The following is a 26,835-nucleotide window of genomic DNA, read 5'->3' as shown; positions in this document are numbered from 1 at the left end:
TTACATTTTTGTAATAAAGCATAATATAACAAATCTAAAGACAAATATTAAGTCAAGTAAATTTCTACTGCAATGTGTACAAAACTATTAAAAATATACTGATTAAAAATAGGTTACTGCATACAGTTCAAGTTCTGCAGCACTTCAGCATTACAAAAAAAAAAAAATCAATGGACTCAATTCTGCCTGCAGTTATTGATTTAATTGGATTATTCTGTTACCATTAGAGAATGATGATGAAAATTAGTAAGTCTTGGAATGTTTCATTAAGGAAAATTTAGATAGTTGAACACTAGCTATTTTGTTATAGTTGTGGCCTGTATTTGAGACTATTATTTAGGATGGATCAAAGGAGCTAATCTCTGTGTGTGCGCGCGCGCGCGCAAAACCTGACCCACTGATTTTTGGTTGAGGTCCTTCAAAGTTTCAGAGTGGAAAGAACAGTGTCTTGTAACAGTACCGGCAACACTACAAAGTATTAGAAGAGTCTTTAGAGTGGAGATAGGGATAAGTTTCAACTGCATTTCCAGCTCCATTTCTTTTCTTCCCCCTCCCCCCCGCCAATAGTGTTGTGTGTCACCCATCACAAGCAACAAAAATGAAATTAAGTAATGAGGTAAAGTGTGTTCTACCAGCAGATCTTTCCTACTAACGTAACTCAATTCAATATTACTCGCAGTGGTAACAAGACTTAAAAGGAAAAAGCCATAAGATAATTCTTCACTACAACTGAATTCTAAAACAAGCTTTCAAAGCCAAAACAGCAGTAATCAAGACTCTGTACCTTAGCACAGAAATCATAAGTAAACCAGCTTCTGATCCCAATATAAGTTGCCTGTACAATTTCCTTTAAAACAGGAACCTGAAATCAAGTTTTCCACAATACATATATATCCCTTTTAATGCTCCACCTTTCCTTCTCCCCTTTTGCACAAATACACATCCTCAACACTGCAAACGTGCAGTGATTTTTATGTGATCTGAAGGGAAAAGGAGTCCTATTTCTCTCAGAAAAGCAACTAGTGCTGCATTCCTTTACCAGCCACAGTAAAGGTGTGACATATTCTATGCCTCAGTCCTTCCCTTTACTTCACTCATTGCAGCTTCCAAAATCCACACAAAGAATGCATGCTGGCCCACGAATACACAATCTTCAGATCATTTGAATGACACAGTGTAGAAAAACAGTTTACACATCTACAATATATTGTAACTAAGATTCTTAGGAGTGAAAACATCGGAAATGAATGAAAAACATATGTACATCTCCACCCTTGTAGGCACAGACCTTGACTAGTGAGGAAGGGCTAGAAATAAAGGTGCAATGACCAACATCTCCCTCGAGCCGATTCAGATAAAGAACAGTCTTGCAGTATACCAGAGAGGTTGATTTTCATACAGCATATCTGTATTAAAGCTATCCAGTCGAAGATAGCATGCTAACTCTTATCAATTCCCCTCAGGGGAAAATGCACCTTAAATTTTTTTTTTACTTTTCGATACAATTTATTATATTATCCATTCCTTCCTGCTTCAGACGCAAGGAACTCCTTCATTAGTGTAGTTTACTTTTTTAGATAGTTAGGACTGAAGGTGTTCCCTTTGTCATGGTATTTTTTTGTTTAATATACAGCTATTTATCCCCAAACAAGAGCCGAGACTGAAGTTTTTAAGCATTTTAAAAACAAACAAAAACAGATACCATACCAAAGCACAGCATATAATGTAAGTTTCAGTTGCAATAGCTTTGTTTTTCCTTATATTAAGCTATGTTAAGGTGGACTGTGTTAGGTTTCTTCCCATCTCCTCCATTTTTGCAGGACTAATCATGGGGAAGGAACACGAATACGGAACAATCCTTGCTGAAGCTGCAGTCGGAAAAGCTTGCAGTTTGCAATCCGCAAGGCTGCACAGCCAGTGCGGCGAAGGTCTGATGGAAATAATGGTTTAGTATGGTGCCACGTTCCTGTGCTCCTTTTAAACTCTCTAACGTAGTCATAATTGGTACCTAAAGTTAAATAAAAAACAGAAATTCATTGTACACTCAGTTACACAGCATCAAGCAATTTAAGTCTAATGACGCCAATATATTTCCAGATCAATGGAAGAACAAAAACTGTTCTGATCAATTTCTGAATATGTTGGCAGAACAGTTTTCAAAAGAAAAGCTGAGAAAAACTTGTTTTAGAAGAACAAAACAAAGGAAAGAGCAACAACAAATTTGGGACCCATTTTACCTTATTTTCTCAGTTACACATAGGTAGCTATGAAAGTAAATTAAAAATCTTTCCAGAGCCAGTAGAGAGGTAGGTGACATCAAGAGTAATTAGTTTCAAACGTTGGTACAGGCAATGCCAATTTTAGAAGCTATAATGTTTGAGGATTTCAAAACACCAGTGGGATGGGTTCTTTGCTGGAAGATGGAGCACTCCATGTGAAAAGAGAACATCCAGGAAAAAGAAGGTTTAGCAATTACGATTAAAATATGTATGTTGTGTTCATATGACACCTAGTTTCTGTTGTGACAGAGCATCATTTTGGGCAAGTTCCAAAGCAAATAATTATAATACAGGTCTTTGAAAAAACAAGTAGAAAACAAAGTCAGACATTCACCACAAGTAAGGAATAGGTCCATATACTTCAGAAGCTAAAGAGAGACGTTCTGTGGCTGTACAAATCAATATCCTATACGGATGTACTGAACTAATTCTTTAATGTTTCAGAGACCAGTATCCCCCTCTAATCATTACTGGAAGTGCCATGCATATCTGCTCTTCTTTTTTTAAACTACTATAAAGATTTCTTAGTATTTGCTTGGCAACTATGCCAGCTCTGTGTGTCAGATGTAAATTGCACATTTATAAAATACTTAGGAAAAAAGAGCCCTATGTGAAAAACTAAGCTTTTGATCAGTTATACAGACTGTTTTATAACAGTACTAAGAAAATACAAACACTCACTGTCATGTTTACAAATTATTAACTCCCAGATTTTTATTATATTTAATGTGTTTCACCTGCCTCTTAAGAATTCCTTGAGAAATAAAAAAAAAGTTATTTTATAAATGTTTTAGAAATGTTTATAGTTTTTAGAAAAATTACTTTTAGAACATGGTTCCCTGCTTTTTCCTCATTCTTCCTCCTCTTTAGCATTGCCATTTTGCTTTAAAGTTATAATCTATTCAGATACATATCAAAGGTCAGGATTTTTTCATTCAAACAGTAAAAAATTACATCTTGAAGAGATAAACTTGTAACACTAGTTTCTAAAATGTTTCCTACATAACTTCATTATTCCCCTCTCTTTCAAATGTGTGGTGATTGTCATTGGTATATATTCTCTTCGTAACATTTACCAGTGCAAAGAAGCAATGACATTGTTGCAGAAATCTCCGCAGCATAATCTTACTACGAGTTATTATTGTTACTCAAATTTGTAGGCTAGTCAGATGCACCAAGTTGCTGACATACCAATGACAATGATTTTGAGGAACAGTTATGAGGTTGCTTCTCTATTGTACACACAAATCCAAGAACTTGCTGTTAGCCTTGGTCTATTTTCCTAACCTTAGCAGCAGTAATCAAACAATATCCTAAAAGAATTCTTAAATCTTCTGTGGCATTTTAAATCGTGTTGGTGCTCAGAAACACAAACTTAGGATTCCCAGTCAAAAGGCTAAATTCTGCTGTTAGTTATCTGTCAATTTAACTTAACAACCTCCCCTCCCCTGCAAGGTCAATGGCAACTAAGAGCACAATGTGACTCAAAATCTTGAAACCTGGACCAAAATATAAAAATCTTACTCTTTTATTCTAAGAAATCAATTTAAATAATTTTAAAAACATAAGAAAATTAGAAGAAAACAAGCAACCTGAAGTTACTAGTTCTGATTCTAACCTGTATCAAGATCTCCAATGACGTAAATACTGGCCCCAATAGGTACAGCTCCATACACAAAGGAAGAACTGGCTGGGATGCATAAATTCTGATCATTTAGATAAATCCACCTGTAAGAAAAAGCAAAAATTTTGTATATGAATTATTGACAAGATCTGTGAGCTAAAAACTCAGACGCTTTTCGACAAACAGTTTTGCCAATTATAAACGTAAGCAAAATCATGCAAACTGACATTTTAGAAAGAGGCTCCCACTGGGAATTGGGCATCCAAGTTCCTTAGTCCTTGTTGATCAGCAAATATATTGTGGAATAAGCTATTCAGTTATTCCACAACAGTTCCCTGTGTGGACGTTATTCCAGAATTCCACATGGAGAGCTATTCTGAAATAGCTTATTCCACAACAGCTATGCCGGTCAATTTCCCTGGGTAGACAAGACTTCAGCAAGCTTTGAAAAGTCTCAGTCTTTAATACTTGCTTTTACATCTATGCTGATTTTAGGACACAGTACAGGAAATAGCAAGCTCTTATACTATGTTTTTGTTACCAGGCACTCCCCGTATCTCCCCTCTCTAAAATTCTCATGCCAACCTTGTAGTCCTACTCAGTCATCGTCAGAGGTAAATTATTACTTAAGAAGTATGCAGCAGTTGATGAGTTTTATTTTCAAACCAGGAACAGGAGAGTAGATACTCAGACTGCTAGTGGATTTTTGGTAAGTGAATGAAATGTCTAGCCTTTTCGGAGAGGAAGACAGTTTTTCCAATTTTATATCATGCTCTATTTGGTTTCCACCCCTGTTGAAATACTAGGAATCACAGTTGTTTTCTCATTAAAAGGATCCTCCATCTTCAACACCATGTCAGTCTGACTTTCTTACTGACTGAAGAAGACCAATTGTTCCTACAGATACCCTTGCAAGCCAGAAAACTAATGTGCATTCACAACAAATATGCTGACAAGACTGGTTTATACAGTTGTGTGATTGTAAATACTTAAAGTACAGAGCTGCCAATTTAATTGTCTCTTCCATGGTTTTGAAGCAAATCTACAGATTTGCCACATTTCTACAGATGCTGATATACTTTTATTTACAGTTCAGTGCAGAATAATCAAGACTACTTAAAGGTAACCTTACATAGGCCATAAAGGACAATATGGGTAAGGAAAAGAACTTTTTGGGGAAAAAAAAATTTACAGGAATCCTGAAGATTTTGAATAAAATGCCTGGAGATTTAAGGAAAAATATCCCCACAGATGTTGCTGACACTTTTGTATTCCTGTACCGTCCCCATCCATTACTCAAAAGTAATTCTTTCATGATTCAACTCAATCAATTTGAGGGGAGGCTGATACACAAATAAGTTATTTTAGAAAGAAACAGAACAATTTGTAAGGGCTGATTAAGAATCAGACGCCTACATTTCTACTTTGCTCTAAGCTTTCGTATGTATCGTATGAAAGAAGCTTACTCCAATCTCACGGTTCAGTACATTCGGATTTATATCTTTAAAACAAGCAAATAGCATCATACTTTGTTTAAAACGAGGAGACAGGATGGTCTTGTGCTTAGGTACAAGGCTAAAAGTCAGGAGACTTGGGTTGTATTCTTTTGGACAAGTCACTTAATCTCTCCAAAATATCCTTTCTAAATCACCACTGATCTGCAACACCTTGGTAAACATACCAGTGCATTACCAGGGTCAGTGCTAATACTGTAAATAATTTGTTTAAAATCCATCCTTTTATAGAGGCCCAACCTTCAAACCTGGAGGGGGAGGGAGGGGGAAGGGGGAAAGTAAATAAGTTAGTCCACTAAAAAAATTGTAGGTTTCAGAGTAGCAGCCGTGTTAGTCTGTATTCGCAAAAAGAAAAGGAGTACTCGTGGCATCTTAGAGACTAACAAATTTATTTGAGCATAAGCTTTCGTGAGCTACAGCTCACTTCATTGGATGCATTCGATGGAAAATACAGTGAGGAGATTTATATACACACACAGAGAACATGAAAAAATGGGTTTTATCATACACACTGTAAGGAGAGTGATCACTTAAGATGAGCTATTACCAGCAGGAAGGGGGAGAGGGAGGAGGAAAACCTTTTATGGCGATAATCAAGGTGGGCCATTTCCAGCAGTTAACAAGAACGTCTGAGGAACAGCGCGGGGTGGGGTGGGGGGGGAGAAATAGTTTTACTTTGTGTAATGACTCATCCATTCCCAGTCTCTATTCAAGCCCAAGTTAATTGTATCCAGTTTGCAAATTAATTCCAATTCAGCAGTCTCTCATTGGAGTCTGTTTTTGAAGTATTTTGTTGAAGAATAGCCACTCTCAGGTCTGTAATCGAGTGACCGGAGAGACTGAAGTGTTCTCTGACTGGTTTTTGAATGTTCTAATTCTTGACATCTGATTTGTGCCCATTTATTCTTTTACGTAGAGACTGTCCAGTTTGACCAATGTACTGGCAGAGGGGCATTGCTGGCACATGATGGCATATATCACATTGGTAGATGCACAGGTGAATGAGCCTCTGATAGTGTGGCTGATGTGATTAGGCCCTATGATGGTGTCCCCTGAATAGATATGTGGACAGAGTTGGCAACGGGCTATGTTGCAAGGATAGGTTCCTGGGTTAGTGATTCTGTTGTGTGGTTGCTGGTGAGTATTTGCTTCAGATTGGGGGGCTGTCTGTAAGCAAGGACTGGCCTGTCTCCCAAGATCTGTGAGAGTGATGGGTCGTCCTTCAGGATAGGTTGTAGATCCTTGATGATGCATTGGAGAGGTTTTAGTTGGGGGATGAAGGTGATGGCTAGTGGCGTTCTGTTGGGCATGTCCTGTAGTAGGTGACTTCTGGGTACTCTTCTGGCTCTGTCAGTCTGTTTCTTCACTTCAGCAGGTGGGTATTGTAGTTGCAAGAATGCTTGATAGAGATCTTGTAGGTGTTTGTCTCTGTCTGAGGGGTTGGAGCAAATGCGGTTGTATTGTAGAGCTTGGCTGTAGACAATGGATCGTGTGGTGTGATCTGGATGAAAGCTAGAGGCATGTAGGTAGGAATAGCGGTCAGTAGGTTTCTGATACAGGGTGGTGTTTATATGACCATTGCATATTAGCACCGTAGTGTCCAGGAAGTGGATCTCTTGTGTGGACTGGTCCAGGCTGAGGTTGAGGATGGGATGGAAATTGTTGAAATCATGGTGAAATTCCTCAAGGGCTTCTTTTCCATGGGTCCAGATGATGAAGATGTCATCAATGTAGCGCAAGTAGAGTAGGGGCATTAGGGGACGAGAGCTGAGGAAGCGTTGTTCAAAGTCAGCCATAAAAATGTTGGCATACTGTGAGGCCATGCGGGTACCCATTGCAGTGCCACTGATTTGAAGGTATACATTGTCTCCAAATGTGAAATAGTTATGGGTGAGGACAAAGTCACAAAGTTCAGCCACCAGGTTAGCCGTGACAGTATCGGGGATACTGTTCCTGACGGCTTGTAGTCCATCTTTGTGTGGAATGTTGGTGTAGAGGGCTTCTACATCCATAGTGGCTCGGATAGTGTTTTTAGGAAGATCATCGATGGACTGTAGTTTCCTCAGGAAGTCAGTGGTGTCTCGAAGATAGCTGGGAGTGCTGGAAGAGTAGCGCCTGAGGAGGGAGTCTACATAGCCAGACAATCCTGCTGTCAGGGTGCCAAGGCCTGAGATGATGGGGCATCCAGGATTTCCAGGTTTATGGATCTTGGGTAGCAGATAGAATACCCCAGGTCGGGGTTCCAGGGGTGTGTCTGTGTGGATTTGTTCTTGTGCTTTTTCAGGGAGTTTCTTGAGCAAATGCTGTAGTTTCTTTTGGTAACCCTCAGTGGGATCAGAGGGTAATGGCTTGTAGAAAGTGGTGTTGGAGAGCTGCCTAGTAGCCTCTTGTTCATATTCTGACCTATTCATGATGACGACATCAGCTCCTTTGTCAGCCTTTTTGATTATGATGTCAGAGTTGTTTCTGAGGCTGTGGATGGCATTGTGTTCTGTATGGCTGAGGTTATGGGGCTAGTGATGCTGCTTTTCCACAACTTCAGCCCGTGCATGTCAGCAGAAGCACTCTATGTAGAAGTCCAGGCTGCTGTTTCGACCTTCAGGAGGAGTCCACCCAGAATCCTCCTTTTTGTAGTGTTGGAAAAGAAGCCCTTGAGGAATTCCACCATGATTTCAACAATTTCCATCCCATTTTCAACCTCAGCCTGGACAAGTCCACACAAGAGATCCACTTCCTGGACACTACGGTGCTAATACGCAATCGTCACAAACACCACCCTATATCAGAAACCTACTGACTGCTATTTCTACCTACATGCCTCTAGCTTTCATCCAGATCACACCACACGATCCATTGTCTACAGCCAAGCTCTACAATACAACCGCATTTGCTCCAACCCCTCAGACAGAGACAAACACCTACAAGATCTCTATCAAGCATTCTTACAACTACAATACCCACCTGCTGAAGTGAAGAAACAGATTGACAGAGCCAGAAGAGTACCCAGAAGTTACCTACTACAGGACAGGCCCAACAAAGAAAATAACAGAACGCCACTAGCCATCACCTTCATCCCCCAACTAAAACCTCTCCAACGCATCATCAAGGATCTACAACCTATCCTGAAGGACGACCCATCACTCTCACAGATCTTGGGAGACAGGCCAGTCCTTGCTTACAGACAGCCCCCCAACCTGAAGCAAATATTCACCAGCAACCACACACCACACAACTGAATCACTAACCCAGGAACCTATCCTTGCAACAAAGCCCGTTGCCAACTTTGTCCACATATCTATTCAGGGGACACCATCATAGGGCCTAATCACATCAGCCACACTATCAGAGGCTCGTTCACCTGCGCATCTACCAACGTGATATATGCCATCATGTGCCAGCAATGCCCCTCTGCCATGTACACTGGCCAAACTGGACAGTCTCTACGTAAAAGAATGAATGGACACAAATCAGATGTCAAGAATTAGAACATTCAAAAACCAGTCGGAGAACACTTCAGTCTCTCCGGTCACTCGATTACAGACCTGAGAGTGGCTATCCTTCAACAAAAAAAACTTCAAAAAATAGACTCCAATGAGAGACTGCTGAATTGGAATTAATTTGCAAACTGGATACAATTAACTTAGGCTTGAATAGAGACTGGGAGTGGATGGGTCATTACACACAGTAAAACTATTTCCCCATGTTATTGCTCCCCCCCACCTCACCCCGCGCTGTTCCTCAGACGTTCTTGTTAACTGCTGGAAATGGCCCACCTTGATTATCACCATAAAAGGTTTTCCTCCTTCCCCCCCCTTCCTGCTGGTAATAGCTCATCTTAAGTGATCACTCTCCTTACAGTAAAAAAAGAAAAGGAGTACTTGTGGCACCTTAGAGACTAACAAATTTATTTGAGCATAAGCTTTCGTGAGCTACAGCTCACTTCATCGAAAGCTTATGCTCAAATAAATTTTTTAGTCTCTAAGGTGCCACAAGTACTCCTTTTCTTTTTAAAAAATTGTGGTATCTTCCTCTGTGTTGAGACTGTTCAATGGGCTCAAACTACTTTGGAAATATCTTTAAAAAAGTGCTTCAGGGACACTATGCTGCATTCCAAGTTTCATCCAGAGTAAATTTTTATAGAACAGTTATAAATCCCTGAAAACGATGCGTTTGTAAATGGAAACAGCTGTTCAAACTTAAGAGCTGTGTAGCAGCACAATTGAGAAACCTCAGAATTTAACAGTTGTTGCATCACTTCACCTTGAATAATGCACCCTTTTAAAACTCATCATTTTAGTTCTAAACTGCCATGTATATATTACATTGAATTCATCAGCAAGGCAGTCATGCAATACTGAGGTTTGTCAATAGAAGGTTCATTGATAGAGTAATAACTACATTATTGTTTCCCTAGTTGATTTGAAACATTTGAATTATTACAGTATGGATGGTAGTTTTCTTTCCACTGTTTACAGGCAACATAGGTAATACACATTGTAATTGCTACCTTTTCCAGGGATCTGGTGGTGATAAAATGTATTAACCCCCCCCAACATGTCCAACTACAGTTGGGACTAATGTTAGCGAAGGACTTCTTTCCTCCAGTTTGCATTCCCACTGTCCGCTACATCAGCCTTCCTCAAGTGTTGTCTTAAGATGATGAGCTTTCGAGCATACCTTGAAAGTTAACATGGATGGATAAGAAAATTGTAAAGTCATGGGGCCCGCCCTTACAGAGAACAGCCTGCCAACAGCTCCCTCCTACGGCCAAGGGTAGCTCCAGTTTGAGTGCTTCCACTGATCTCAGCTGTGGTAGTATGGTATAGAGAGAAAGGGGCAGGGTTTTTTTTAGTTTGTTCCCATGCCCTAGTCCCCCTCACACGAAACTTTTATGAAAGGTGGATACATATATCTGCGCTGCCTGATTCTCTCCATCCCCCAAGTTAACTTGACACAGCCTATCGGGTCCCTTCAAGTCTACAAGTATAGGTTTCAAGATCAGCTGAAATTTACGAAAGATCCAATTACTCTGCTTGTGGCTGCTCACTCTAGTTCCCATAGAAATTCACAGTGAATCACTATAATCTGGAAAAAGGACTATTCAGTCTAATTCACCACTGCAGTCTGACTTTAAAATGGTTGGGTTTTATTCATTTATATAGCACCAACTGGTACAACATCTGGGCATCTCACATTATTTAACAAAAACAAACCACATACACAATGTAATTTGTGTATAGGGAGAAAGCCACAGCCAGTTCTGCAGGAGCCCAAGGACAACATTCACAATGAAAGGCAACATGAGACAACTTCTCTTATCACAGCACTCTAGAAAAGTTCAACTGTGACCTACCAGAATAGTTGCGTTCACACTACCCTGCGGACTACAAACTCGTGAATCAGAGGAAGAGAGAGTTTACAGACAAACACCCTCTGCTGCAAACACACTGCTTCCCTTCTGTACCCCTGTGGGAGCTGTATGGAAACAACCCCTTACTGTTTTTGGCAATTTTACATCTCTTTGCATGAATGAAGGGGATTCTGCAGAAAGCACCAGATCTTGTTATAGCTCTCATTTATGGCTGCAGCTGAAGAGATATGGGGCAGAAGAGCAACCTTCTACCATCAGCTACCCCCTTACAGAGCAGACACTTTAGGAGGGCGCTTCATTGCGTCTCTTCCACCTCCCTTACTGAAGGACGGTCAGGGAGGCATAGATTCTAAGATTTCATTTTTGCTTCCACCTACTGCAAGGAATGCACATACCAATATTTTCACTACATCCGAGAATCTCATTCTGGATTAGATCTAGATAAACTGACAAAAATTTTAAATTTGAATAAAAGGCAAATGCGGGGGGGGCAGGGAGGAAGGGGAATTAAATTCGATTTACAATAAAAAAAATAAGACTACTTTGAGTAGGAGGAAGTACTGGGGTTGTCAACCCTCCAGGATTGGCCTGGAGTCTCCAGGAATTAAAGATTATGTTGTGATGAAATCTTCAGGAATTCATCCAACCAAAGTTCGCAACCCCTAGGAAGTACACCAGTACAGAAAGGTACGCTGAATATGCAGAAGCGTGAGACCTTTTCACAACTCCACTGAAAACATGTTCTTTCTTAATGGACCTGGCGTCAGTTTGTGCTGGGAAATCACATGAATCAATTCAGTTTTTGGGTTCATTTACACAAGGAACTCAGAGATTATGAGCCTCTGTGACCCTAAAACTAGCTGAGAGCCCAATAGCTTTTCTAGTGTGGATTGGAACCAAAAATAGAAATAATAGAAGCTGTAATTGCTCATGCAAATTATGTATTTAAAAAATAGCCAAATTTTTCAGGAATGATTACAGCAGTTCTAACAGTTAAGCAAGGAAGCAACAAAAACAGGAAGGGCAAGAGGTCATTTTTCATCAGAGTTTGATTAGATTCCAGTTTACTGTAGGTTGCTTATTTGCCTGCTGTTTGCACAGTATGCAAATATACTGTACTGAGAAGTTCACAATATGCAAGAGCTACAAAGTACTTTTTTGTAGGCTACTCTTTTGGGCACTTATTTTCTGCAAATCGGTCTGCTGAAATCAAACTGAAGGAAGAGGCAGTGACAGCTTCCTTTGTAACTGTAGACAGAGTTGATAGATAAGGCATGTAAGACTAACATATGTTTGTATGTCTCCATTGAAGATGATGGGGGAGGGAGAAGGACACTTGAGCTTTTCATTTTTTTTAAAGCAGTAAGTGAATACACATAAGACATGGCCCAAACAGCTGTAATTCATAATAAGAATTGGTAAGGGTTCTAATTCTGAATTAAAAGTGAAGTACAGAGACAGAATATAGCAGTTTACATGAAAAATACTCTGTCTAAAGCGTGTACTTACTGTGAACACAATCCTTATAAATAAAAAAAAGTGTCTATTTTCAAATTTTACTTTATACATTTGACAGCACTTCATGCATCGTCCGTATCTCCTTTACTCATACTGAAGATATCCTGGTACATTTCATGGGAGCATTTTTCTTTTTCTGGTTATAAATATTTTGTTGCAAATTAAAAAAAAAAATCTGTGCACATCCTATTTAAAGGCTTCTCTTTCTATCAAATACTGGAATATTATAGAAATTAGTCAGTCATTTTTAAAAATTCAGTTTAACAAGGCATCACTTCTAACACAGCCAAAAAAAATGCATACAAATTTTAATAGTGCCTCTCAACCCAGAGACTCTCAAATCCAGTGTACAGAACACCAGTGCCATGCAGCAGTTTATGGGGTCGAGGGCAGAGCCAGGAAGTCAGCTTTCTCACAGAATGTGGCACTATATGTTGGAGGAATGCAGAATTCTTATGAAAGACTTAGGGCCATTCTGTACGTTTTTGAATGGAGTCATAGGATCCCCAATACCCACATTAAACAGGCAAAATCTTTGCTTAAAGTCATCATCCAAATTCTCCCATCGCCACACCTGATACACCAGGGTGAGCTGGATGTCACTCAACAGATAAAACTTTGGAGACATGAAAGACTGAGTTGCCTTGATCTGTGGGTCTTGAGAGTTCGGACACAAAGTCTGATGCTACATCACAAAGCCACCCCCACCCCATCTTTTCAAAAACTTCCTTTAAAGCTATCTAAATATATCTAAACTGTTTTAACTTGGACATACAGTTCACAACCGAACTCAAACAATGTGGATAATAGAACAATCTCAAGAGGCCTGGAGAGCAAAATACATTACCTACATACTGTCAGTCAAATTCATACGTCTAGATGAAAGATCATTCCAAAACCAAACTGATTTAGAATTTTAAAAAGTGAGATTATCGGATATAGCAACACTTAAGACGTCATGAGGACTACTAAAAACTATTTAATCTTGTGCACATCATATTATAGTGTATGCTGACACTCCACCTTGCTTCCCTTTAAAAGCTCTGAAAGCTATTTTATTACTTGTCTTTATAATTAAGTTTTGTACAGGTCTCAACATTTAGATGTTTGTTTCTAAAAATGCCTCATCTGGTATGAGGAGATGTAGGCAAACTGCTAGGCATTATAGAAGTTTGTGACCACAGAAAAAGATAGTAATTTAGGTGGGGGCAGAGGGAGAACTATGAATACTAAAACCATATGTGGCAGCCTATTGTCAGAGTGAGGTAAAAACATTAACAAATTAAGGCCTCGCTCCTGCAATTCAGTTCATACCTTCTGCTTCCATACCAATGCACCCTTGAGCCTGTGCAGATCAGTTAACCAAAATGAGGCCCAAGTTCTCAAGTAACAAGATCCAGGAGTTGGAATGCTACTGAAGGGGTGAGGGCTGTAAGAAGGGGATTGGATAATCCTGCACATATATGTTGCTATATAACTAATAAATATTATTAATATCAAATGGCTGAGTTGACAGCTGGGGATTTATTGAGAAAAATTTGTTTACATTCACAAAAGGAGATGTACTTCATGACAATGTACAGACTATTCCAACATCTGCTACCTGTAACTAACCTCAAATCTCCACAATCTGCAAGTATGCAGCAGCTGTCATTTTTCTGCTTCTCTCAGAGCTGTTGGGCCAAAACAGGCAAAGTTTTTGTTGTTGTTTTAATTCATTTTTGGGGCCCATTTACATTTCGATTTCCTGCTGTGAACGTATGAATGAGAACGTGAGAATCTTCCCGTCAATAGCCTAAAGATGTTTATTCATGCAGCAAACTGTAGAAGGGGATGTTGCTATCACCACAAGTGAAAGCCAGAGACCAGAAAACATTTAGTTTCTGTCTACACAACAGTAATTGGCTCTCTGTGGTACAGTACACAAAAATCAACAGAAAAAGTCTAAAAGGTTTTTTGCAAGTATCTTCCCAAAATATGTACATTATGCACTAATCTCATTTCTGCTCCTCCATTTAACACAGAGGCGAAATCCCAATTATATTGCCTTAAACTTAACACTCTGGATAGCTGTGAGTCATATGCATACACACCAACACCACTGCAGCTTTAGTCAGAAAATAAGTGGTTCCAATATCATCCATGCATTTTAACTAGACACAAATTTTGAAGTGCACCGTCTTTCTAATGGTATTGGGATCTGAGATGTGTTTTCTCTTCCTTTATATGAGGGAAGCCTTTTTGTAGGGACATCTTCAAAGCATGCAGTTTCCTTCACAATCCCCCTACTGTGGGAACACGTAAATTGTCCAGTGACAAACTACTATGCAGTTAAGAGAAGATGGATTAATTAGAGGCAAACAGGTAAAGATTTAATATTTGTGTATATCATAGTAATGACATACTGTTGAATCAGTCTTAATATGAGGAGCAAATGTTACTAATTTAATTCAAAACTCATGCTCAGCAGAGTGTTAGTGAAGTTATAATGATGTATATAACAAAGCATATCTTTTATAGGACACATGTGGAAGATTCTGTACTCCAAGCAAAGCAGTACAGATATTTTTTATTATTATTAGAATATATTATCCACAGATTTGAACAATTATTTAAATGTCAGCCTTCCACTCAAATTCAAGTAATGAAAAGTAGGAACTGACAAGGCTGAATTAGATGAGAAAAATGAGTTTTACACGTTTTTCCAGTGGCAGTCAGCTTATCCTCATTTTGTTTCATTTTGAAACTTAACACACACTGTATTATATCAGTAACAAGATCACTTCATTATACCAGCAATCTTTCTTCCAAGAATATGAGCACTATCGAGGCACTATAAAAAGTGTTTTGTTTCGTAAAATGCAGCCTCTTTGTATACAGTCTTTTTGAAATAGATGTAACTGCAATAGTTATAACTTCACTGAGCTCTAAAATGCTTTTAATGACTAAGATGAACTATATTCAAGTTATGCAGCATTCTGAATGTATTTGAAACACTCAGTGACTGCTTATCTTCATTACCAAGATTTATTCAACTAAAATATCATATGGTAATATAGCACCCTCTTCTGGTAAACAGCATTATAAAAAAAATACTATCCTTTCTAGCTGTGGTTACTGAAGCTACCATACCATCTAAGACAGGAAGCATAAGTTTCAAAGTGGAATATTACCATCATTTACTTCTGGACTATGGGCCAAATTTTTATCTTGGTCTTCATCACTTCTCCATTTTTGCAGGCACCAATAAACCTAGTATAATTTTACACTTGTGCTTCAAGATGCTTAGAATTCCAGGTCCATAAATGCACTCTTAGTTATTGGCATCTGCAAGAAAAGGAGGCTATTGTCTGAAATCCTGGCCCAGATGATGACTAAAAAGAAAGCGAAGGTTATTTTTTTCTGCGGGGAGGGAAAGAGCTCTTATAGTCTTGAGAGATACTCTTTAAAAATTTGACAAGTTCAATTAACATTGACAGTTACAGTACTACTAATTTGTCTTTTCCTTTACTAGTTTTACAAGAGTCAATACCAAAACTTACTATAAAGAAACCCATCATTCTAACTGCTGAATAGTTTAGCTTTACTCAGTTGAATAGAATCTACTGTGGTTCCCTCATCTAACGTCTCTGCCCAAAAGTGGCATCCTTGGAAGAGTTTTTAAACCATTGCCAGTTATCAACATTAGTACTAAACCCACTAAGAAGCAATGACAACAATTCACGGTCATCCCATCCATAGCCAAAACTTTTTAGAAAACTTTAACATGAATCAATCAGCATTGCTGGAAGTTTTAAAATGATTATGTTAACATAGGATCTGGAGTCCTACTCCAAACAACTTTTCAGAAACAGATGCAACCTGGAAGCATTTCAGTACAAAAGAGTGGCAGTCAGTGGGGTGGGTGTTTAACACAATTTCAGAAGCTAGTTCTTTCTTTTCTGAGCCCCCAACCCCCTTGTCATTTTTGTTGGTTTATAATCACGTTTTCCCCAAAGCCTCTCTCCCCTCTATTGCTATATGAAGGGACCATGGAAGCAACAGGAGACACCTATTACAGTTGGACTATACACAAAGTAAACAAACTGGAAAAAATATAGAAAAAGTTATTTTTCTTTTAGGTTATTTCAGTTATAGTCATCTTGAGTTTTACTTGTAACTACAGGTAAAACATTTTCATACCAAAGTTGACGATGTCACTTTAAATCTCCATCTTCAGAGATAAAAATCAACCTAGATCCCACTATTTTATTTTCATGTTATGGAAAGCCCACAAGTCTTTAAATATAAAGACAAGGTCTTGAGACATGAACATTTTTATCCTCTCTATCCCCACCAGCTCACTCCTTGAAAGTATCACAAATCTTGTTTCAGATTATAAAAACTATAGCACATTCCTGATTTATAGTGAAATAAGGAGAGAAAGAAACACAGCAGATATTAGACCTTGTAAGTTATGAACAACCAGGAATTATGCACAGCCATTAATTTGCTAACAGCCACTTCCTTTGGTAAAACTGATACCACAGGTAGAAATATCTAGGTCAGTTTGTTTGAGGTAAGAGGAAAAAGAATAATTGGCATTTGTTGAAAAATTACATGAACTGCAATGCTCTATTACACCACAAGGGGAGAAAAAGAGTAAGAGCGGAGTTAGAGATTTTCTAGGTCTACTCCTAGAACTACTTACCTTTTAAACTCATCATGATAGAATTCAGATTTGCATGTCACCATCTCACTGGCCTGATTATCATCACGACTTCTGACTCCACCAAATACATAAAGCTCTGAGGCAACTCCACATGCCACTGCCCCAAATCTGAGAGCCAAAAGGAGAAAGAAACAAAATTTTTATATACATCACACACACACACACACCTATAACCCTGTACATGCCCTAGCACAATTCTCTAGCTCTTCCATATTCAGCAGAATTAGATCAAGTAATATTTAAAACCATTCATAAGTCATTGTACAAAATAATAGAGCAGCAGAGTATCTCTTTGGAGACAAAGCTCCAAGTTCAAATTCAGTATGAATTGTAATACTGACAATACCATTTATGTTTTTCATCCTGTATAATAGCAGTAATTCTTGCAACACAGGAAGTCTACATGAAACAACCATCTTTGGCCACAGATCCTCAGCTGCAACTGAGAAGTATCCAGTGCTCCTAGGAGCAAAGGGGTCAAAGGTGGCTTAGACCATGGAATTGTCAGAGAATACTGCTCTAAACTGCAGTAGCAATAGGAGAACCAAAGGACTGTCAGCTGCCAGAAATCACTGGGGCCTACACAATGGTGCCCTGGCTATCCCCTTTCCCATCCCACCTCTCCAGCACTACACCTGAGGCAGCAGCTACTATGACAGCTTCACACCACCCGACAATTAAGTGAGACACAGGGAATCCACCTTCAGGCCACTTTTGCCAACTTTAGGACTGATCTGGAGGATGGTGTGGATTGCACTCTCAGCAAATTTGCGGATGATACTAAACTGGGAGGAGTGGTAGATACGCTGGAGGGGAGGGATAGGATACAGAAGGACCTAGACAAATTGGAAGATTGGGCCAAAAGAAATCTAATGAGGTTCAATAAGGATAAGTGCAGGGTCCTGCACTTAGGATGGAAGAATCCAATGCACCGCTACAGACTAGGGACCGAATGGCTCGGCAGCAGTTCTGCGGAAAAGGACCTAGGGGTGACAGTGGACGAGAAGCTGGATATGAGTCAGCAGTGTGCCCTTGTTGCCAAGAAGGCCAATGGCATTTTGGGATGTATAAGTAGGGGCATAGCGAGCAGATCGAGGGACGTGATCGTTCCCCTCTATTCGACACTGGTGAGGCCTCATCTGGAGTACTGTGTCCAGTTTTGGGCCCCACACTACAAGAAGGATGTGGATAAATTGGAAAAAGTACAGCGAAGGGCAACAAAAATGATTAGGGGTCTAGAGCACATGACTTATGAGGAGAGGCTGAGGGAGCTGGGATTGTTTAGTCTGCAGAAGAGAAGAATGAGGGGGGATTTGATAGCTGCTTTCAACTACCTGAAAGGGGGTTTCAAAGAGGATGGCTCTAGACTGTTCTCAATGGTATCAGATGACAGAACGAGGAGTAATGGTCTCAAGTTGCAATGGGGGAGGTTTAGATTGGATATTAGGAAAAACTTTTTCACTAAGAGGGTGGTGAAACACTGGAATGCGTTACCTAGGGAGGTGGTAGAATCTCCTTCCTTAGAGGTTTTTAAGGTCAGGCTTGACAAAGCCCTGGCTAGGATGATTTAACTGGGACTTGGTCCTGCTTTGAGCAGGGGGTTGGACTAGATGACCTTCTGGGGTCCCTTCCAACCCTGATATTCTATGATTCTATGATTCTATGCTTTGCATTACCAGAATGGCACAAAACAGCCTCAACTTACCAAATGACCCGGGCCTTAGTGTTAAAACAGCTTCACAAGCTGTTGACTAGTAAACATACACTAATGTCAGTCACGCACACAACCACACTGAAATTAATTTTAAAAAATAAGTGGGTTTGGACCATGTTTTTAAATCTATATTATTTTTGGTTTTAAATGATAAACAAGTGTCCTCGTAACCTGGATGTGCATGTGCATCTTATTCACCTTCTCTCTTTTAGTGGACAGATGGCTGTCCATTGCTGAGTCCGAGGGTCGTAACATTCAACAGATTCAAACAGTTTTCCATAGGAGCCTCCGCCCATGGCATAGATTTTCTTCTTCATAGCTGAATAGCAGCCAATCTTTAAAAAAAGAAAAAAATCAGAAGTTGAAATCTACAGTACCTTAAACAGACAATGTTCCGTGTTCTAGATGTGGCAATAAATTCATTGTTCAGTAGTCAGCCAGTCTCACTAATACAACACAATCTGAGCAGTAAGGAAGCAATTTCTAACAATAAATAAATAATACTGAATTTCTAGTTTTCAGCATAAGAACAACATTTGCATTTGCTTGGAAAAGAAAAGAAAACAAGTTCACATTGAGTTACACACCCCATTTTCACTTAGAATTACTCTGTAGAACCAGTAGAACAAGTACCCCCTAAAACTGCCCCTTATAATTAGCTAAAAATATAAGACTTATAATTGATTGTGGCCACCACCATAAACAACAGTCCATTATCTTATTAATCCCTGTCCAAAGGGAAAGTACAGCAAGAGTGAAGGCAAAGCAATTTTCACATTGGGCTGCGGTTAAGTTTGTACAGTGATGCCTACATTTTAAACTCATTTATTTCCATTTATTATACCTTCTTCAATGATTCCTGAGGTTCTCTTCAACAAAATGTATTGACTGTACAAAAATGCATTACTAACATTTTGCTTAGAAAATAAAGCCAATGAATTAGCTATAGGATATATTAGCTTTCAAATTTTCATTAGTCAGACTGATGTAGTTGCACTAGTTTTTCTTCAAGTTTGTTCATTTTTAGTAATAACATAAAAGAGATCAGACCAAATGAAATAAGATTTTACATTATTTTGAAAGGGAAGTATCATTAAACAAGTAAACAACATGCATAAAAAAGCCCAGCACAAGTACCTTCTTTCATTTTAAAATTAATCACCATTGATGAATATTGCATCTAAGGGAACAATGAAAACTATGGAAAGAAAAAGACATTTGGTTTACCCAAACTGCATCTCAAACAGCAAAGTCTATAAAAATTTGGTCTAGAAAAACATTTTGCTTTGATATATAAATTAAGAGAAGAGAGACTCCTCTTCTCCCCCCACCCCACCCCCATATTATTTTCATTGAGAAATGTTCATTTCAAGTAAAAGCTGTAATATAAACAGTGCAAGTGTTTGAATAGGGACTTTAAAAAGAGTTTAACAATAATGCTTTTCTAAATTATGATCTAGTTCTCTTACCTTTCTAACCATGGTCAGATCTGGCTGCTTGGTCCAGGTCTTGTTATAAATGTCATAACACTCCATAGAGCATAACTCCCTTTCTCCATCCTCACCTCCCAGAATATACAGTATTCCATCAATCTCTACCAAACCAAAATTATGTCGTGCCTATAGGAGACACCAATAAACATTGTAGTAGCATATTTACAACAACAGTAATGGTTGTGTAATCATTTTTAACGCTTGCCCTACTGCAGAAGTTTGTAACTCAGATCACCTCTGTTTAAAAAAAAAAAGTCACGATGCAAAATATCAATCTCCAGAGCAAGTTTTTTATACTCTAATTTAATATAAGAACATAATATAGGACAAATAAGAGCATTAAGTTAAAACAGAGGTTCAGCAAGTGAATTGTAGCATGTTTCTTTAGCATTCAAGGATCTGAGCTATGGACCATGCTCCATTCTTCAACTAATCCGGAAGCAAGAATTTCCCCTTACAGTGACCAGGTCTGGCCAATCAATGCTGCAAACAAACAATCTGGACCCATAATTCCCCATTGGTCCAGCTCTCCTGATGGTAGCAGTGGTGGAACCTGTAGTTTAGTCCGAGTGCAAGTGTTTTTAAACACATTTTCTCTAACCTTATTCACAGTAGGCTGTAAAAACACTGCTACAGGTTCCACCATCATCACCAAAAGAGCTATGCTGAGATCTCCTCAGGTGCAAGGATGAGTTATTTAATGGGAGGCCTTTGGTGAAGAAAATTCTGGAGCACAATCAACTTCTTAAATAAAATAAAATCCTATACCTGCTTAAAAAAATCAACACCCCATAAATGTGACTTTCAGGACCTAAATTCATAAAAAGTGGAATAGTCACTTTTTGATGGCAGCTAAAACATGAAAAAAGAACCCCTCATCCCCACCCACAAAGCCAAGCTGGCAAGTTTAAGATAAGGTTCTAGGCACTATCCATGCGTTGCTCCGACCCCATTTCCTGCCCATCCTTCTGCATGGTCCAATCCTCTCATTATGTTAGATTCTCAATACTATTTTTATATATACACTTTTTTTTTTTAAAAGGCCAATAAACTCTAATGGGTTACTTCATGAACAGAACCAAACACCAGAGTTCATAAGGAATTCTACAGCTTAGCTCCATAGCTAGTTCTTCAGTAACACCCAATGTTTTCCAGTGGCTGCAGTTATTACTAATCCAAGCTTGGCATCTAGGAAATATACAAGAAAAAAAAATCTGCATCATGGCTTTGGTTGGATCAGGTGCAAGCAGCTGGAAAATCAAACTGGTCTATAACTGCATCCTATAAGTACCATCTGTCCATGGTACTTATATGACTCTCATCAACATGGAATCTGAGTGCCTCCAAATCTTTTAGTGTATTTATCCTTACAACATTCCTGTTAGGTAGGGAATTACTATCACCATCATTTTACAGACTGGAAACTGAAGTACAGAGAGGCCAAAAGACTTGCCCAATAGAAGTCTCTGGCAGAGCAGGGATCTTCCAAGTCCTAAGCTAGTGGTCTAACTACTACAGCATCCATCCTCTATTTTTCAAAGGAAAAATAAACCCTCATACAGTTGAGTAGTGATCTTGCCTCGTTCATTGGTGGCAAGGAACTCCATGAATTGGTATCAGGATCATATTTTTCTCCAGAGTTCAGAGTTTCCTTATTTTCATCTTGACCTCCAAGTACAAACAAAAATCCTTCTGTAAAACAAAGTGCATGTGAAGATTTTAAAATGGAAGTCACACCAATACTTGTCACGGGGCATTGAGCTACATCCTGGAAATCATAGGTTCCTAAAAATGCAGTATTGAACTCCAGATTGGCAAAGGATAACGAATGTACTTTTACCTGTGGTTTAACCCATCAGTGCAGACTCTATACTCAAATTCAGCACTGGTCTATCCAGTGCAACACTACTGAACTCATAGTGTGGTTACTTGAGTAAAACATTCCCATAGCGACAGATTCAGCAGACTCCAACAAAATATCAAATTATGATTCCATCAGAGGGAATCCTCACAAAACAAAGCAGCAAACTGGGGGATGGCGGTGGGGGAAACGAACAGGTTCTAGTGCAGCTTGCTCTAAGAAAGCAAACTACATTACAAACTATACCCCGTTTTGACAATCTGGTGAGTTACACTCCATTGGCTTAAAGTAACATGCTGTCATTTACCTGCTGAAAGTACTCCATGGTTGATTCTTGGAATACTCATAGGTGCAAGTTCAATCCAGAGTTGCCTATTAGGATCATAAAGAGGGCACATGCATCGCATCACAGCTGTTGATTTCCGTGACCTGAAAAAGGAGGAAATACAGATGTTATGTATACACATATGAATGAATACTTACAGTCCCAGCCCCACAAAATACTTGAAAAAGGAAAGGAGAATGGACATTATCACCTTAAATCACAACGTAACAAACAGAGAATCTACTTTGGCAGCAAAGAACAATTCCCTCCTCCCCAGTTTGCTGCTTTGTTTTGTCAGGATTCCCTCTGATGGAATCTGCCCTCTTTATGATCCTAATAGGCAACTCTGGATTGAACTTGCCCCTATGAGTATTCCAAGAATCAACCATGGAGTACTTTCAGCAGGTAAATGACAGCATTAGCCAATGAGGAATTTTATGCGGGGTATAGTTTGTAATGTAGTTTGCTTTCTTAGAGCAAGCTGCACTAGAACCTGTTCGTGCCCTCTTTATGATCCTAATAGGCAACTCTGGATTGAACTTGCCCCTATGAGTATTCCAAGAATCAACCATGGAGTACTTTCAGCCCAGTAGAATGAGTTTTAAATGTAACTGAACAGGATGTGTTACTGAGTTTTTATCTATAGTGAGCAAAGGTCAGAGCTGGGTCAGCAAAGAACAATTCCCTCCTCCCCATAAAATTCCTCATTGGCTAATGCTGTCATTTACCTGCTGAAAGTACTCCATGGTTGATTCTTGGAATACTCATAGGGGCAAGTACTCCATGGTTGATTCTTGGAATACTCATAGGGGCAAGTTCAATCCAGAGTTGCATCGCATCACAGCTGTTGATTTCCGTGACCCATGGTTGATTCTTGGAATACTCATAGGGGCAAGTTCAATCCAGAGTTGCCTATTAGGATCATAAAGAGGGCACATGCATCATTCTCTGTTTGTTACGTTGTGGCTGGGAGGAGGGAATTGTTCTTTGCTGCCAAAGTAGATTCTCTGTTTGTTACGTTGTGATTTAACTCTGGATTGAACTTGCCCCTATGAGTATTCCAAGAATCAACCATGGAGTACTTTCACAATGAGGAATTTTATATAAAAAGCAGAGTACACTATCATAGAACATTACTGCTGAAAGTACTCCATGGTTGATTCTTGGAATACTCATAGGGGCAAGTTCAATCCAGAGTTGCCTATTAGGATCATAAAGAGGGCACATGCATCGCAAGGTCAGAGCTGGGTCAGCAAAGAACAATTCCCTCCTCCCAGCCCCACAAAATACTTGAAAAAGGAAAGGAGAATGGACATTATCACCTTAAATCACAACGTAACAAACAGAGAATCTACTTTGGCACTGCAGTTAGGTCCTGCTGCAGAGATTTTATATTTTATTAAAATTTAACACTGATCTGAAAAAAAACCCCTGTAAAATAAGCATTGCTTTTGGTGTTCCATATTTATTCTTATTCAGGACTTTCACATCAAACCTGCTCAGTTTACAAGGACACGGTCCCAGCACAAAAGAGCTTACAATCTAAGTTTGTAAACGTACAGGCAAGAGGGAGGGAAGTGGGGAGAATATGTGATGCAAGGTAATTAGATATGGCCCTAGCCAATGAGGAATTTTATATAAAAAGCAGAGTACACTATCATAGAACATTAGTATTTCTTCTCCCAGTAGAATGAGTTTTAAATGTAACTGAACAGGATGTGTTACTGAGTTTTTATCTATAGTGAGCAAAGGTCAGAGCTGGGTCAGCAAAGAACAATTCCCTCCTCCCAGCCCCACAAAATACTTGAAAAAGGAAAGGAGAATGGACATTATCACCTTAAATCACAACGTAACAAACAGAGAATCTACTTTGGCACTGCAGTTAGGTCCTGCTGCTAAAGCAGAGATTTTATATTTTATTAAAATTTAACACTGATCTGAAAAAAAACCCCTGTAAAATAAGCATTGCTTTTGGTGTTCCATATTTATTCTTATTCAGGACTTTCACATCAAACCTGCTCAGTTTACAAGTCTGAACAAAATTTTTCTGGCACCAGCATATGGTACCACAAAAAGTGAGGCAAAAGCCGAAGACACAACAACTATCAACACGAAGGATGTTTTATTCCGAAGTTTGCTATGGAACCACACTGCTATTATAAGGTCTCTCAGAAACCTCACTCAGCCAATCAATGGACTTATGATTAAATGTGATTAGAGCAGTTTTTGTTTGTATGGTGTCTAAGGACTAGGATAATGCTAAATATTTAACAAGTATTAAAATACAAATAAAGATGGATTTTCAGAGGTTTAAGTTAAGTAACTCGTTCACTGAAGAAATCTGACATTCTAAAATGGATCAAACATCAGGGTGTTCTAGGCACATCTAACCATGCTAAAAAGCAAGTTTTGTAAATGTGCTCAATTAATTCAGCACTAAGTGGGCTAATATTAACTTCACTTCTTTATCATTAATAAGACCATAAGAACATAAGACTGACCATACTGGGTCAGAGCAAAGGTCCATCTAGCCTAGTATCCTGTCTTCTGACAGTGGCCAATGCCAGGTGCCCCAGAGGGAATGAACAGAACAAGTAATCATCAAGTGATCCATCCCCTGTCACCCATTCCCAGCTTCTGGCAAACAGAGGCTAAGGACACCATCCCTGCCCATCCTGGCTAATAGCCATTGATGGACCTATCCTCCATGAACTTATCTAGTTCTTAATAGCCTTGGCCTTCACAACATCCTCTGGCAAGGAGTTGCATAGACTGACTGTGTGTCATGTGAAAAAAATACTTCCTTTTGTTTTAAACCTGCTGCCTATTAATTTCATTTGGTGACCCCTAGTTCGTGAGTTAGAAGGAGTAGTAAATAAAACTTCCTTACTTTTTCCACACCAGTCATGATTGTATAGATCTCTATTATATCCCCCCTTAGTCGTCTCTTTTCCAAGATGAAAAGTCCCAGTCTTCTTCATCTCTTCTCATATGAAATCTGTTCCATATCCCTAATAATTTTTGTTGCCCTTTTCTGAACCGTTTCCAATTCCAATATATATTTTTTGAGATGTGGCAACCACATCTGCATGCAGAATTCAAGATCTGTGTGTACCATGGATTTATATAGAAGCAATATAACACAATTTTTATGAAAGTTACCATCGTCCCACTAATTGCTTAAATAGTGCAAGTTATTTCTGTCAGTAACATACTGAATACTTACACTCTTTCTTCACCACCAACAGTCACAATACACTCAGAATAACCTCTGGGCTTGAAAGAGGCTAACATTGCCTCCCCCTGCTGTGGTGGAGTGAGTGGAATGTTGTTACATTCTTTGACAATCTCCCGTACCAGTGGTTCACTCATCATCTGCTCAAGCAAATAAATTGAATCTAATCCTGAAACCCACACTGCTGACATGACATCCTTCAGGTGAACCTAGAGAACCAGAAAAATTAAATATTTCCAGAACAGTTTAAAAGACAGAATTTTGTTCACCATACTTTAGAATATAGCTCCAAGAGAATTCTTATGTGATGTATTTATTTTATACACAGAAAATACTGAAAAATATTTTATGGATAAAACAACTTAATTTCTAAATAAAACTATTTTAGAAAGCACAGTTTAAGTCTCTAGGTCTTGTGGCAAACAATGGTTACTTCCCTCACCCAACAATAAGCTCATACATCAAAAACACAAAGACTAACAACTTCATTCAGTGTTTTTATCTGCAACAAGAAGGGATGCAGCTACAGTATAAGCAAGACCTCAGCTCAACAGCCCCAATCTACTTTCCATCTATATACATAGTGTAAAATCTAAATCCTAGAAATGCAAGAATACAGGAAAAAGAAAATTTATCTGCACTGTATTCCCATCAGGGAATTTTAAACAAGCACAGAATGTGAGCCCAATTTACTAAACAAACTACTTAATTTAATGCATTCTAACCTTTCTTAATTCTGAATCATGGGAGATCCATCTAATTACTGCTTCAAATACATATCTTTCATTTCCAACATTCAGCTTTTCCAGGGATAGCACTTCTTTCAGTTTTTGGGGACTCAGTTCCAGGAACTCCTCTGTGCTGCTGACATCTCGGAAGTGAGTTTCCAGATACTCCGAGGCAAGGTAGTAAACGTGATGCAAACAATAGTGCAGTGCAAAGTCCCGAATACCAATACAGTTCTCAGCAGCTATACAACCTTCTAAAAACTCACAGCAGAGAGTTTTAAGATCTGTAAGAAGCAGGAGATCAGCTGCCTGCAGAACATCTTGGATAGTGTCTTCATTTAGCCTGATCTGCAAGAGTTTGTTGTAAAAAGTTACAACTACAATTCACAATTCTGTCTGATATAACTTTATAACTGATTCTTAGGGCTGTTCTACACTATCACTTACGTTGATGTTCACACT

At 38.9% G+C, this 26,835-nt stretch overlaps 1 protein-coding gene and 1 long non-coding RNA gene across 4 annotated transcripts in view; one reads left to right on the top strand and one right to left on the bottom strand.

The window, feature by feature from the left end:
• Nucleotides 1–561: 561 nt before the first annotated feature.
• GAN (gigaxonin) overlaps nt 562–26,835 on the bottom strand; it is a 44,242-nt gene continuing 17,968 nt past the window's right edge. For 2 of the 3 annotated variants that reach the window (XM_038368835.2, XM_038368837.2), the window contains exons 3-11: nt 26,371–26,721; nt 25,637–25,854; nt 22,393–22,514; nt 21,804–21,916; nt 20,201–20,350; nt 18,930–19,066; nt 16,997–17,125; nt 3,898–4,007; nt 562–2,008 (exon numbers count right to left, since the gene is read on the bottom strand). In XM_038368835.2, the coding sequence (XP_038224763.1) occupies nt 1,827–2,008; nt 3,898–4,007; nt 16,997–17,125; nt 18,930–19,066; nt 20,201–20,350; nt 21,804–21,916; nt 22,393–22,514; nt 25,637–25,854; nt 26,371–26,721 (1,512 nt within the window). In that variant the 3' untranslated portion in view covers nt 562–1,826. Of the gene's footprint in view, nt 2,009–3,897; nt 4,008–14,548; nt 15,634–16,996; nt 17,126–18,929; nt 19,067–20,200; nt 20,351–21,803; nt 21,917–22,392; nt 22,515–25,636; nt 25,855–26,370; nt 26,722–26,835 lie in introns of those variants that run through there. The other variant, XM_038368839.2, reaches the window with a different exon arrangement.
• On the top strand, nt 6,192–25,320 carry LOC122456349. The gene is made up of 3 exons (XR_006275221.1): nt 6,192–6,202; nt 7,960–7,962; nt 25,132–25,320. It is a non-coding gene; the product is annotated as an uncharacterized LOC122456349 (long non-coding RNA).

Source organism: Dermochelys coriacea, chromosome 12 (assembly GCF_009764565.3).
Source record: "Dermochelys coriacea isolate rDerCor1 chromosome 12, rDerCor1.pri.v4, whole genome shotgun sequence".
NCBI classification, from domain to species: Eukaryota; Metazoa; Chordata; order Testudines; family Dermochelyidae; genus Dermochelys; species Dermochelys coriacea.
Note: the sequence above shows the minus strand (reverse complement) of the source record. Positions and strands in the feature narration are given on the sequence as shown.